The sequence below is a fragment of the Mytilus edulis genome, chromosome 6 (assembly GCF_963676685.1).
Source record: "Mytilus edulis chromosome 6, xbMytEdul2.2, whole genome shotgun sequence".
Lineage (NCBI taxonomy): Eukaryota > Metazoa > Mollusca > Bivalvia > Mytilida > Mytilidae > Mytilus > Mytilus edulis.
Genome location: NC_092349.1, coordinates 14322776 through 14338874, shown reverse-complemented (window position 1 = coordinate 14338874; position 16099 = coordinate 14322776). Strand labels below are relative to the sequence as shown.

Below are 16099 nucleotides of genomic sequence, written 5' to 3'. Positions count from 1 at the left end.
ACAATGGTTACAATTAGGATTTCATGATTTTTATCAATCAACTGAAGTTTGAAAAATATAGAAGGTAAGAAAATTTATTTAATTTTCGTGTCAATACTGCCCAATAATACTCATCTTTTTATAACAGTTGTATACTTTTTATAGTAAGCATTAACCTAATTATTTTTTTCACATTTCAACCCAATGACAATTACATTAAAATGTGGCTTTGTCATCTTTCACACTTGGCATCTACCAGTGATCAAGCAGATGATAAGAGAGTGGGACCAGGTTAATTTGACCTCACAATGAAGTGTTACATGCACTTTTTGTGTAAATTAGGTTCTTTGATAATGATGTGTGACTTGCTTTGCAATTTTGTCAAAAAATATAAGTTTATCTTGTATTTAAACAGGTTTGACCCTTACGATATTCATTTTATTGCTGGAGAGATTTCTGTACATAACATTGACACGAAAATATTTACCAAGGAAAGGTGTCTATGATACATGCAAAAGCTTTTTTTTGTACGATTTGCCTTATCAATCTAATTTTTTACATGAACTACCACAGATTAATTGCCAATTTGATTAACTAGTACTTGTATTCATTCTCAGCATTATAAAGATAACTGGCCACTTAATTTGAAAACATAAAATGTAACATTGACACCAGAATAAAAACAATATTACTTTATTACACTTAAAGCATAATTGGCCAGTGCATAATATTAAATCAAATGTAAATTTATGCTGAATTCTTAACAGAAAAGTTGTTGATCTTTCTTGATTTCTAGACTTTACAATATTTACTTGTAATTCTTATCGTTTAAAGGCATGTAACATTGACACATCTTCTGCGTCTAGGTTACATGCTACAACCTAATAAATGTGCATACAATTATTCAATCAATAAAATCTTGTTGAAATTTAAATTTGCTTCATTAAAATGATATTAAAGAAATAAATGAGTTTTAATTATTTGTGTTTATTTTTTTCCTGATTGACTAGCAATTTGTCCTCATCATTTGTTGGTGTTCCTGTCAATGTTACATACATAACCCAGAATTATAATGTTTTAAAAGCATTGATTTCCAAACCTCTGTTATGAGCTTTAAAATGAGTTTATCTGAGTTTATAAATGACTAACATCTGAAATATTGTCATCACACAATTTCTTTGATGCTCCTATGATAACTTTATGAGTAACATGGACTACGATTTTTGTATCAGGTCTTTTTTGTGTTACATGAGAAGATTTTACAGTGTTGAAATCAACAGTTAATCTAATTTTTAATATTCAAAGTTATTATTATGATACTTGTTTTAAAAAATAATGTATAAAGTAAACCCAAATTAAACTTTTTTTTCATTAAGAAATTGTGTATGTAACATTGACAGAGTCTATTATTTAGACTTTTACATGTTCAGGCCAGTGTTACATGCGTAAACAAAACTTACTGCCATATGGAACTATTATCTTATTTTTATTTTACAAAATTAAAGCGTTTTCCTGTTTTCCTGTTTAATTTGTCTTTTAACACTAGTTAGTAACATTGACAACAATATTTTGTGTCAAGATTTTTTTATGTTACATGCAAAGGTATTACTTCCTTAAAGTCAGAGATTTATATAACATTTTATAACCTAAATGATTAATAAGATATTACTGGGCAGCAATTTTATTATTTCTCCAAAGTTGACTATTAAGCACACCACTTTCATCTTCTGGTCTTCATGTATGTAACATTGACATACAACCTTTTACTTTCTGTCAATGTTACACGCATGAACAGAACTGATAACATTTACTAACTCATTTGCTCTATAAAGAGATTATTGATAATTTAACTTGTTTTACCACCATCAAACTTCATCTTTATTTCTAAATATAGATATTCTTTTTAGAAGTGTATTTTCTTCATTGACAACAAAATTGATGTTAGTCTTGAAAATTTACATGCAATTTAAAAAAAAAATCTACAGGCAATATAAACCTAAGAAAGAAAAAGATAATCAGCAATAAATGTGATGAAGAAAACTCTCAGGAAGATGCTGCAAAAAGATACTGTCCCTGTCAACCAGTCAGATGGTGATGTCCCTGGCAGCCAGACAGATGGTGATGTCCCTGTCAGCCTGGAAGATGGTGGTGTACATATCAGTCAATCAGTTAGTTGGTGATGTTCCTGTCAGTTAGTCAGTCAGTCTGTGATGTTCTTGTAAGCCAGTCAGAGGGTAATGTCCCTGTCAGCCAACAGATGGTGATGTCCTAGTCAGCCTGGCAGATGGTGATGTTCATATTAGTCAGTCAGTTGGTGATGTTCATATTAGTCAGTCAGTTGGTGATGTTCCTGTCAGTCAGTCATATGGTGATGTTCCAGTCAGCCAGTCAGATGGTGATGTCCCTGTCAGCCAGTCAGATGGTGATGTCCCTGTCAGCTAGTCAGATGGTGATATCCCTTTCAGCCTGTCAGATGGTGATAACCCTATCAGCCTGGCAGATTATGATGTCTGTGTTAGCCAGTCTGATAAGGTCCCTATTAGTGAGTCAGGTGGTGACGGTCCTTTCAGCCAGTCAGATAGTAGTGTTTGTCTGTGTAAGAAAACCAGATGATGGTGACTGTGTATGCAGACATACTAGTGATCTCCAATTTGACCATTCTACAGCAGTGTAGAAGATAGTTATTTCAAAATCTTGTTTATTTATCCCTTTTCAATCACCAGTCAACACATGTATCATGTGTATTTACTGATGCTCATTATAGAAATCATGAGGAATTCAATTTGTAACATTTTTTTTAATTGTTATGCCAATAATTGACATTCCAGAATATCTTTTGCATTATAAGAGGTTCAGGCTCCTTCTGATTTCAAAATAATAATAATAAACTCATCATGGATACCAGAATTGAAATTTTGTAGGCCAGAAACGCTTTTCGTTTACAAAAGACTCTTCAGTGACGCTAATGAAACAAAAAAGTAAAAGAAGGCCAAATAAAGATGAAAACAGGACTATGGTCTAGTGGGTGTTGGTTTTCTCTTCTGAATTGTTTTACACTGGTCATTATGGGGCCCTTTAAATTGTGGCTTCCTGTAGTTTAGGTAACAAGTTTTCAAGATGAAATGGCATTGAAAAATCAAAACAAGATATTTGAGAGTTTCTATATTATTGTAAATTTTATAATCTATGCATGGATTTTGGTTCTGATTGAGGGTAGATTAATTGTTGTTTTGTTTTTTTATTTTTTCAGATAGATAGTTGAAGATGTTGGAGACAGAAAACAAGAAACAAGAAACTTGTTTTGAATGTTTGAAATAAAATTTATTGTTTAAACCTTAAAAAGTTATCATAAATGTAAGATTAACCAGCAGAAATAAAACGAGATATGGGGTAATATGTATATCAGACAACAACCTCAAAGATGAAACCCAAATTGTTCTTTATAGAAGTTATGTAAACGATTGAAAATAAGATTCTCAATAAATGCAGCTGTATCAACCTCTCGTAGATTTGTCCATATTTTGTCTTGGTTTTTAAAACTATTAGTTTTAAGTGTAACTGACTGTGTCACATGAATGAGGGATACATGTAATCATTTTGCACCCTTACTTTGTCAGTATTAGTTATTGAGTGAGAAACTTGTGGATGCTGATGGTTGTGTGGTTGTCTTCTTATCAATCTCATCCCTGTGCATAAAAAAACGGGTTGCTTACTTACTGATATAAAAATGTTTCATGTTGTGGAAATTTTGGATGACTCCTTCATCAATTGATCTATCTTTGGTCTTAATTTTATTTTTCTGGTTATTTTGACATTTGAATATCTTTTAATTTAGCCTTCCATAGTGTACCACCATGAACAAGCATAACTACTGGTATAGTTAAAAAATATGTCTGCTGTCTGAAATTTAGGTGAATGGTTTTGGTATTAACCACTATTTAAATAATATCATATATGAGAAATGTGGCAGTATAATTGTATAATTTACATTCAGATGGTTGTTTGGAGGCTTTTTATATCTTTTAAGGTCAATTCTGGCATGGTTCATTATTCATACTTTTTGTGTCCACGTTACATGCAACATTTAAGTCACTATTTATTGACAGAAATGAGATAATTGCAAAAATAGTAATACAATTTTTTAATGTGAGGGTAACACAATGAAAAAGAGCCTTTACATGTTCAGAAAGAAAATGATTCTTACTGTATTTATCTCTTAAACATTGCATGTAACATTGACAGAAAAGTAGAGGAAACTTGTTTTCACAAAATTTCTGAAAGAAATGAAAATATACATTTTAGAGTTTTGATGATAGACAATGTGTTGTGATCAATATATATGATATTGAATGTTGAATAAGTTAAGGAATCATTAATCTCAATTTGGAAAAAGAGTCCATGTTACATGCTCCAAATTCATTATTTGCTTTGGTTCCAAACTGACGCAAGTTTAAAAATGATTTTTTTGGTTACAAATAGAAGGACACCATTTGTAGCAATAATTTGTAAAAAATTTAGAAGCTTATAATGATTTTTATTTTTTTCTTACAATGTCACACTAAAGTAGCATTAGTGAATTCCTGCCCATATAGTATAAGAAAAACAGACCAAAACACAAAAACTTAACTATAACCACTGAACCATGAAAATGAGGTCAAGGTCAGATGACACCTGCCAGTTGGACATGAACACCTTACAGTCCTTCCATACACCGAATATACTAGACCTATTGCTTATTGTATCTGGGATATGGACTTGACCACCAAAGCTTAACCTTGTTCACTGATCAATGAAATGAGGTCGAAGTCAAGTGAAAACTGTCGGACGTGCAAGAAGACCTCGCAAGGTACGCACATTCCAAATATAGTTATCCTATTACTTATAATAAGAGAGAATTTAACATAACAAAATAATTTAACTTTTTTTTCAGTCACTAAATCATGAAAATGAGGTCAAGGACATTGGACATGTGACTGATGGAAAGTTCGTAGCATGAGGCAGATATCTACAAAGTATTAAGCATCCAGGTCTTTCACCTTCTAAAATATAAAGCTTTTAAGAAGTTAGCTAACGCTACCGCCGCCGAATCAATATCCCTATGTCGAGCTTTCTGCAATAAAGTTGCAGGCTCGACAAAAATTACTTTCGTCCCTTATTCACTTGTAAACTTGAGCCTTTTCTGTTTCCTTCCAAACTCCCCAAGGCAAGTACTGATTATTTATTTTTTTCTATGTTTATTCATGAAATTTTAACATCACTAGACTACTTTTGCCTCTAAATTACACTTTTAATTTTTAAAATATATTGAAATATACAATGAAACAATGAGGTCTGACGCTTTACCCAATTATGACGACTTAAAGTAAAATACTTCTGTTTTGTTTCTTATATTCAAAATTGATTTACAAGTTTAAAACTTTGGAATGACATTAACCGTACCAATTTTCCTGCACCAGATACGCATTTCGACAACACATTTCTCTTCAATGATGCTCGTGGTCAAAATATTTGAAATCCAAAGCTTATATAAAAGATGAAGAGCTATAATCAAAAGGTCCAAAAGTATCGACTAGTCAATGCGATGCTTTCAAATTAAGAAAATTAATTTAGCTCTTCAACTTCGTAAATTTGGTGCAGTATGATTGGTACCGTTGCAACAGTCAATGTCAGGTGAACCCTATCTTGACGGACGTGTAGACCTTGCAATGATCCCATAAACCGAATATAGTTATCCCTTTATTCATAATAATGTCGATTTTCACATGACAGAAAAAAGACATATCACATCACCCCAATACACTATTATTATTACTCTCAGCCATTGTCCTTAGAAATAGCTGAGAAGCAACAAATACCAGGCCTCACGGTCATAAAACTTTCGAGCATTATTTTGTACTTAGCCTCAAAAATTAACCAATGAAAATGCTGCATTTCATGTTTCAAGCATGATTTTTAAGCTCCGAACACTGTGCAAAGTTTTGTGACTTCAAGGCCAGTCATTGTTTGGGCTCATACTCCAAAATCAATCCATCAAACTGCATTATTTCATGTTTCGAGCATGATGTATGTGCTCCAAGCAAAGTTTTTTGACTTTAACCCCAGGGTTTGTGTTAAATGACTTGACATGGAATCAAGTTAAGGACTTAAAACACCAATGAGGCAAATTTTGTATCAGAAGACAAATTCTCATATCATTAGCCATCATACACTGTACAACCAGGTTATGTCCGTAAACCTAATATGATTATAATAATAATTTATAAACAGAGTGAAATTAGCAAAGAAATGTCAAAAGATCTTCTGATTTGATGCCAATAGGTCATGCAGCTCTCAAGACAAGGTAGCGTACAAGTTTAAGATCAAAAGAAAAACAGGTTATGAAATATTTTATCTACTCTTGTTGGAGATTAAAGATACACCATACACTCTACCATTTTTAAAGACACATAAAAAATTAAAAAGAAACAATATTATTTACTTAATATGACTAAATTGCATACACTTTCTGAAAGTTTGAGTGAAATAACAAGCACAAGGGGAGTAAACTGACCATCAAATCAAAAGGGAGTAAACTGACCATCAAATCAAAAGGAAGTTAACTGACCATCATATCACAAGGTGATAACTGGCTGTCAAATCAAAATGTGCAAATTGATATTCAGTTGTTTTACTCCCGATATGAACTTTATTATAAAATAAAATTACATAACTTGTGGTTTCTCTCAAATATTCTTATATCTATCTGTCAATAACACAAAATAAGACAGTTTCAATAAAATTAAACACATTTAATTTGAAGCTACTAATTTTGGTAAGTAATTTACATTATCTTTGTAAGACAAAGAATTTGTAGGCACCATCTATGATCTTAGATCTTCCTTGTAGATAGAATTAAACTTTAAAAAACATGAAGAACGAACCCCATGTTGAACCTTTTTTCAAATGTTTCCCCGAGTATTACAACCTTCACTTGACCTGACCAGTCATGGTTTATATAGGCATCAAAAATAACAGGTACAGAAATTACTTAATTTGTAGTTTACTTGTGAATATTTTTTTTAAATGTTTTTTTACAAGAAGCGACTCTAGGATAATCACTTTGTCATAATCAAACCATGAGGGAAGCATCAAGTCAAGTACTATATAACAAGTCACAACATTTACTTTAACTAATGCAATCAGATTTACATATTGTGCATCTTTTAACATGAATCTGTGGTTACCATAGAAACAAATTACACAATTAAAAGTTGAAATTTTTATTCTTTCATCAATGAAATAAATAAAATCAAATGTTTCCCCAACTAAGAAAAGAAAACATTAATTGATGAAGTCAAACATATGAGTTCTTGAATAATTTAGATATACTTATTAGTGCTGATGTGATGTTGTTCAACATACTGTCACTGTGTATTATATATATCAAATATTTTACCTATAAGTTTAATTGGTAGGTTTTTTTTTATAAGAAATAGTTACTCTTTATACATTTTTTTAATTTCTGTTGATTACTAGATACCCATTTATTTTATTATTTACTTCAGTATAATTATGATAAAAGATGAAAATAATAGCTTTATTAAATACAGAAAATAGTTACACTAACACAATTTTTAATATTAAGAATGAAGCTCACTTTTTTTACACATGATTAAGGATTACTATAAAATCTTTTTCATGGAGCTGTCTTCAGTATGAAATTAAAGGAACTAAATCAAACTATCAGTCACTTATAAATAAGCAAATATGTTATTTAGTTTTTCTGTATCTTTTTCCACCATTTCAACTAACAAAATGTTAACAGCAAAAATCATGAAATTGACAAATGATTTTTTTATGTTCATTAAATGTTTGTTGGCAAATATCACATACAACAATAAACTGAATTCAGAAATGAAGGCAGTGACACCAAAACAACTAACTTAAATGTCATAGACAAAATGGTCATGGAACAATATTGCAATAGGACATCTTTTCAATTCATTTCATCTCTTTTCTTTAACTGTTAGGCAAATATTTTTGAGCGGGGATTATTTTGGCTAACTTTGCCATTGTGTTAAAATCATTAAAATAACCCTTATTGTAAATTTCATCTTTAAATATAAGAATAACCAATACGAAAAATTAACAAGGTTGTGATAGTTATCAAAGGCTTATAATTTAATACATCAGATGCGTGTTTCATCTACATAAGACACATTAGTGATGTTATGATCAAATTAGTTTTAAAGCCAAACAAGTACAAATTTGAAGAGCATTGGGATCAAAAATTCTAAAAATTTATGTCAAATATGGCTACATTATGTATGCCTGTGATAAGAAAATCCTTAACAATTCATACTTTTGTAAACAGGAAATCAAAATCAAATTATGAATCTGAATGAAAATAACCCACAATACAGAAGTGGATACATTGACAGATTGAAATCAAGATACTATAGTAATCCTAGACAAATAATTAGATGAAAAACATGTAAACTGTAAAGTGAGAACTTTGTAATGATAAATATCAAAATATTTGTACAGTAAAAAATTCAATCTTATGTCAAAAGTTTAATTTTATATTCTCTTCCGATTCATCTTTACATATTTCAAATGTCACGTAACTTCTTAATCAAATTTTACAACAGAGAAAATTATATTTTTACAAATACCAGCTTCAACAACCAAAAATATGTTATATGTTATAGCTATATCAAGATCTAAAATGTTCGTCTGGCATTTGGAAAGAACCAGAATAAAGTGTTCCATTTTCTTTAACAAAATCATTTTACATTTAAAGACGGTAGACTCATCCTACAAATCGTGTTAGGTGTCTTGTGAAAATCATATGCCTTTCTTATATCCTCAAAAATTCCCAATTTACAGAATTGTGATGAACAAAACCAATAGCAGGTATATATAGAAAGACAAAAAACCGATACCAGGTATATATAGAAATACAAATTATAAATATGATGCATATATGGTCAATTATTTAATTCTCAAGAAATTGCAGTGGTGATACAGAGGTTCACAATATTCTCTTTCATAGACTGAATAAAATGTCAATGATCAATTCAATATAAAAAATTCTATGGACATCTTGCAGACTTAGTCATTCTTCAGAAAACTTGGCCTAAAGGGTACTACTCCAAGGTTCACTAGCATGATAGATCCTTCAAAACCCTGCAGGCTTAGAATCTGTGGGGGAAACAGTACAACCGATCTAAAGATAATGCCCCTGTAAATCTTTGACCAATGGAATATTTCTCTCTCTGATGAGCATAATTTATTTTACTAACATGCAGTTGTAACTGAACCATTGTAAACTGCTAAAGAAACATAACTCTAATGTAATTATTTGTCATTTAATGAAATGAATGCCGAGAATTATCATAGCAAGCTCACCTCAATAAGGTCAAAAGATTTGAAATTTGATGCAACTTGAGTCCAAGAAAATTGGATTTATGTTGAGACCAAACAAATTCAACCAGCTTTACAAGCAATAGCATAGATATGATCAATTGATCAATTTCCAGAAAAGCTAACATATATTCACTGTGTTTGTTGAAATCCATAATTTCCTTTCAATTGCTGGTAGCTTTATATTAATAAACAAAACTGTTTTTTTATACATCTTTATGGTGTATTCTTAACTTGGGTTTTATTGTTACACATTAACTACATGTAAATTTTACTTCAAATTAAATAATTAAACTTTTTTTTTCAATATTTTAGACATTAATGGATATAGCTTCTAATAATTTCTCCAGCCCGTTACACGGAAAGTAAATATGTCACAAAACAGGTGTTATTAACTGCTGGTCTTTTCCTTAGGAAAAAAAACATAAATCAGAAATGTTCCTGACAAAAAAGATAAAAACAAACAAAACAAAAAAAAATGTTCTTTTATACCAATACATTAAGTCAATCAAGTCACTAAGACATCTTCATATGTATATAAATGTAAAACATTGCCAATTAGAAAGACAAACGACAATAGGCTATGGTACAGTCAATGTGGATTATCCTATAGCAAAGTGATACATTACAAAATTAAAACGATACATTATAAATTTGGTGTCGTGAAGCCCTCTTCTGGACCAAACTTCATCTGGGGCACCTTCACTTTGAAAAATTCAAACTCCAAGAATGATTTTTTTAAATGCCTGAAGAACTTTTTGACCTAAAATTGGCTTAATCCATACAGTTCTTTTCATTCTATCAAATGGTACATTAAACTAACAATTCAGGAGCATTTATTTTTTTTAAATATATTTTCAATCAAATTCAAATTAAATAATCTTGATGATAATTCACTAACACAATTGGTAAATATCACAGTGCTATGATAATCACACAATGACTGCAACAGTTTGACAATTAATTCCTAGATTTCATTATTTTCCAGCAAATAAATTTCACAATAAATCATTTTCTTTTCATTTTTAAGAGACCACTACTATCTTTTGCCAAAATTTATTATGGCATTCTTTGCAAAATTTGAATGTTTTTGCAATTGAACTGAACTGAATTATTGCATTTGACCTTGTATCATTGGAGACCAATTAAGACCACTTATATGTATATAGTTGCTTACATGAAACTGTGTATGTATACATACATTTTCATTTGTAGGTTTACAGAGAACACTCATTTATTTTGCCAAAATCTATTATTGCATTCTTTGCAAATGTTGCATGTAATTTTGCATTGAAATAAACTGAATTATTCCCCTTTGTATCATAGCTGGGTGAACTGAATTATTCCCCTTTGTATCATAGGAGATAAATCAAACTTATGTATATCATTAATCACAATATATTACATGTCCCATTGTACATCAATATTGTTCTGAAAATTCAAAAAGTCATTAGATATGTGTTGTGTAAGTCTTTAGCTTTTAAATCTCAGTCCCTTTATTTTGAAAAGATTGCTTCAACTGAAAACTGTTTCCAATACTATAAGAAATGTTACTCCTAGAACATAAATTAAGTTGAAAGCACTAAAAACCAAGGAATTAATTAATCACTGCCTTGTCAATACATGTATTTATCACATTTAATCTGTTGGTCTTTTTTCGCTGTGCTTTTTTGTGTATTCATCTGCATTTTTAAAAAATTTCTTCTTATCCCTAGTAAATTCTTCAGCTAAGTCTGGTCTGAGTGGGTGGCCAGGTTCAGGCTCCTGAACTAAGGCTATTAGTGATTGTATTACTGAAAATAGAAAAGAAAATTATTTAATGAATGGCTATTTTTTATTTTGAATTTATTGAACCATAAAATTAATTTTTGACTCTTCACATTGAATATATGTAAAATGTGAAAAGTCAAAAATTAATTTTTCGCAGATTATTCAATGTGAAGAGTCAAAAATTAATTTTATGGGTCAATAAATTCAAAATAAATTATTGCCATTCATTATAGATAAATTTCTATCAAAAATAAGGCTCAAAGAACTTTTTATATTATTTATATTAACAATAACAACGTACACACATGTTGGCGTATGAATACACGTCAGAGTGGGCGTGTCGCCATAAAAATTGACAACATTGAAAATAAAACTAATACTTTTAACCAATCAGAAAACAGTAAATACACCAAATTTATTTATGAACAAGTGGTGAAGTAAATCATATTTTTTGGAGCTTAACCATCTCCCTGAAATGTTTTTTTACAATTTAGCTTTAAAAGAGTCTGCATGTAAATATACATAATTACATCTATTTACAAGATAATATCCAAACCCACAATGGAAATATGAAAGTAATCCATAACATATATCTAGCAACAAAGATGACTTTTACCATTTACCATTTCTGTCTATTCATAACATTAAGCAAGATATTTACTGAAAACAATTCAGAAAACATTTCAAAATAGTCTTTTATTGACGATGATGTGATAAGCTGCCTTAATTCCAGCAGTAAATTCAATGCAAGGATATGAATATCTTAATGACATCGCTGATGAGTTCGATTTTTTACGAGCTAGTTCACAAAGTAACATTCCACAGGGAGACATGTCATCCTACCCAGACACATAATTCTGACTCAAACAGCTGGGACAACATCCCTAATGCGCCTCGAAATGAGGAACTCAAAAGTCACGTGTAAAGAAAAAATCTCTGTGTAGTGATATTGGACATGTTTCTATTTTTAACAAATGACTGAACTTAATTATTTGTGGTGATTAGGAAAGTAGAGGAACATAGAATAAATGTGTAAAAACTATGGAGCTATTGAATGTGTTCAAAGTATTAAATTTTCAAAGAACTTATTGTGTTAAAAAGGGGATATTTTACCACAAGGAGCCGCATCACAAAAGGATGTTCGGGGTTTGCTAATTTACGGAAAAAGTAATCTCACTTCGTACCCCGAAAATTTAACCACATATGTGAAAATGTCACAGCTTCGAAACGAGCTATCATACATATCCAAGTTTACGATATGGACTGAGCTACAGGAAAAAATGTTACCATTACCGCCTATGTAAAAACAATTAAAGATATTGAACCAGCTCACTCTTTGCATCTTAAATACCTCATGCAGCCAATATAAATTTTAAAGTCTTATAATAGATTGACCCACTCTGGGTTTAACCCAAGGGTTAAGTATGTTTGCTCCTCTTGTTTTTATATTTTTGCCAATTATTCAAAATCCACTTGCAAAATTTTAATGGCTTATATGAGAGGAGGTAGGAGGGGTCCTGATCCCGAAATCCAAGAATAAAAACACGACAACCGGAGGTCCCGAAATTCGAAAAAAGAATTCCCGGATCACAAAAGGATCAATCCCGAAATCCTGAGATTAAAAACACCCGATTTTGGAGTCTGAATAAAGGTCCTATTCCCCCCTGTTTTATGGACCCTCCATTCTTTTCTGCTTTTTTAAATCCTTTATTTACATACTATCAATTTAGAACAAGCTTTTTATTTTTTGAGAGTGCGAACATTCTTCATTCACAGATTGATTGCATAATTCCTATCTATGCACCCTTACCTTGATCTGTTTTTGTAGCTGGTTTCCAGTGTTCTGGGCTAATGATAGGTAGACACACCTGACCCTTCTCATCAATATTAGGGTGGTATATTTTTGTTTTGAACGTTACTTTTGGTGGTTTGAATGGATACTCTGCAGGAAAGTTAATCTCTACTTTAAACGCCCCTTTATTGAACGGAACCTGATCCTGAAATATTACAAAACAAAACATCGTAAATATACAATCAAACAAAATAGCCATTGTATCTAAAATAAATTTGAGTATCTTCTGATAGTTATTTTTTTCATTATTGTGACCTAATGAATCTTATCTACATGTAATTTCCAAACATCAGATTTATTATACGTGTAGGTAGGGGGACTGACAATGATGATAACACTAAAACACATGTCCATTATTCCTGATGAATTTCTTCTAGAACTACATGTATTTCAGACAACAACAAAAAAAGTTGGAAAGTAATTTAAATCTAAGGAAAACAATCCAATAGTTAACAGTGCTTTCCCCACGGCCTTTAAATTTTAGCATAATGGTAATAAAATGCTACAAAATGATTCCCTTTTTGTAATGATAGTGTAATAGGTGTGATGCTATAATTTCTAGAAACAAGCTACATTTTACATACAGATGGTACAAATGTATTTCATAATTTGCTGTATACCAGGATGCTAAATGAAACTTGTAGGGAAAAGACTGGTTAATCTGATTTCTTACGGTTAAACTGATATATGATCTGGTAGCCAAGTGGCCCTGGGAATATGAGCATGAGTAATAATATTTTTTTACTTTAGTACTGCAGCATTTCATTTCATCTTGTCATGCAAGAATTTCATTAGATACTTTTCAAATTTTGCTGTAAAATACTGGAAACAATATAGGTTTTATGGTTTGAAAATATAGAAAGGTTGGTGGTCTAAGACCACTGGTCTTGAGTTTCTTTTAAGTTGAATCTCTACTTTAGCTAAGTGCTAGGTGTATAATCTAGTGTAAATACATGAAAATGTACACAAAATTACGTCTACACTATCTAATATGTAATATTTCAGACATCATGGGAATTTTTATAATTTTTTGTCAGGACAAGTGTTTGAATTGCATTGAAACTTGAGTTGATGTTTGTTAACAATTGGCACAATGTGTATGTGAAGTAAAATGTTAAATCATGTTAATATTGCTGACACTTACTGGAACTATTAATCCTTCCCATTTCAGTATATTCGATTCATCTACAATAATATTTCTAAACGTTTTTAAATCAGCCTTTCTTAAATCTCCCAATTCCTGCAAAAGAAAAAGTCAAAAGTTCAATCTTATTCTTAATACAATTTTTTTAACATGCATTCTATGTGTAAATTTGTTATTACTAACTTCCAAACACCATGAACATATGATTACTTTATATACTAGAAAAAAATGTGTACATTAGGGTTCTGCATAACCCAGTGTCTTGCCTCCTTTTGCTGTTAGTCCCAGGCTCAACAAAAATGGGGAATTTTTTATTTTTTCTTTCTAGATACTACAATGTATCTTTTGATTGTAAGAAGCTTTTGTCCAAGTTTGGTAATAATCCAGGATGGCTTATGAAGCTAATAAATGTTTTAAAAACTTTAACTGCAGACTGTCAATGACTGTACATGCAACTTTTCCCAATAAACTATACATCTATCAGGTATTATATGGTCAAAACATGTCCAAATATGTTGTAATATTCCTTGACTTATCATGCTTATTATCTTCAGAATTATTAACTTGCATGAAACAAGTGGACCCCTGTTTTAGAAAAGTTGTTCCAAACATTAAATGTGTGTGAATGTGTAGGTTGCGGAAGTACAAGTAGGATGATAATGGGCGCAAACATATTTTTGGGCAAACAGACCCAGATTCATTAAAGTGGGGTTGTACCCTATTTGTCCACTGTATCCCAAACTCTTAATTTCTGACCGACAAAATGCCTTCAAATTTAGATATCTCTGAAGCCACAAAGGAAGTGTGATCGTTGAATCGCATCAAAAGTTCATAAGTCAGTCACAAATTCTCGGTTCAAGGGTCACAGATTCTTCTATATTGATAAGGTCTATTACACAACAATGTGCAATATATCTTTAACAAAAACTTTCTTCAAAAAAAGCTGGTCTATAAAATGTCTCGTCTATATTATGTTTAATCTCTAGAACATTCAAGTTTGCTTCTTTTCTGTACGTTTTACATGAAGTTAATACATAATTTCATTAAAAAAAAAAAGGAAAACCAGGAACAATATTTTCTGGAATATTCTTATTCCCATTTGAGTAAACAATAAAAACACAGCAATATACTGTATTGGATTAATACTGTATATAAAAAAATATTTTTCAGATACGATGTTTCTATTGAATGTACAAAAAACATATATCGATTGTCGTTTCTGGAATTTATTTTTGTTGTTGCTGGGTTAGTCAGACACAAGTTCGTAAATTCGTTTTTATGAATAAATGTAAGTAAAACATGGCAGGGTTTCAACGAAATGGAATGACCCATGTTTCTTTGTTTTATTATATCTATTTATTGACTAATATACTTTTATATAGGAATTACTACAGCGTTTTTTGGATTGTTTACCTTCTGAAGCCGCCTGGTCGCTGCCATATTGAATTGATCACGTGACTTGAATAATCGTCATGAGGAGGTAATATTTCGCGCCATATTTTTTCCTCAACTGAAGTTATAACTTAAAAATGTTTTAAAATTTAAAGAATTGAGGAATACATCAGATTTATTTACACTTACTGGAATAGCAAAATTTTGCAAAAGTGTTATTAAAATCTTTTAATACATGTGCTTAATCATGTTACTAATTTGTACTTCCTGTCAAATATCTGTATTAATTATACTATTATTGCACCTTTGTTTATAACCATGTTGATCTAATGTAAATATGTTCACACTTTTATTGTTTGACAAAAAAAATGTTGTACTAACGTACCTAACGTATCGCCTCAGATCTATACTCCTAAATTTGATTACAAGAAAAAGTAAAGAAAACTGATATCTCGGGGGAAAAAGTCGATGACCAACCGATCGAGTAGACCCTGTCGTGCCGACTGAATGATCTAACTGCCAATCTCATAAAGCCCATAACATGCACACAATTCAGA

The 16099-nt window shown here is 30.8% G+C and overlaps 1 protein-coding gene across 1 annotated transcript; it reads right to left on the bottom strand.

The window, feature by feature from the left end:
• Positions 1-8943: 8943 nt before the first annotated feature.
• Positions 8944-15693, bottom strand: LOC139527188 (ubiquitin-conjugating enzyme E2 L3-like). Its single transcript, XM_071322499.1, has 4 exons — positions 15564-15693; positions 14151-14246; positions 12965-13151; positions 8944-11177 (listed from the first exon to the last, which is right to left on the bottom strand). Exons 1-4 carry the CDS (start codon positions 15588-15590, stop codon positions 11023-11025), a joined length of 465 nt encoding a protein of 154 aa, XP_071178600.1. The 5' UTR covers positions 15591-15693; the 3' UTR covers positions 8944-11022.
• Positions 15694-16099: the final 406 nt, after the last annotated feature.

Bases quoted from the DNA above. Each gene is read 5' to 3' on its own strand.
- LOC139527188 (XM_071322499.1), bottom strand. From the start codon at position 15,590: ATGGCAGCGACCAGGCGGCTTCAGAAG. The intron at 14,247-15,563 runs GTAAACAATCCA...TTTCTTTTGCAG, and splicing joins CGACCAGGCGGCTTCAGAAG to GAATTGGGAGATTTAAGAAA. The intron at 11,178-12,964 runs GTAAGGGTGCAT...TTCTATTTTCAG, and splicing joins AGCTACAAAAACAGATCAAG to TAATACAATCACTAATAGCC.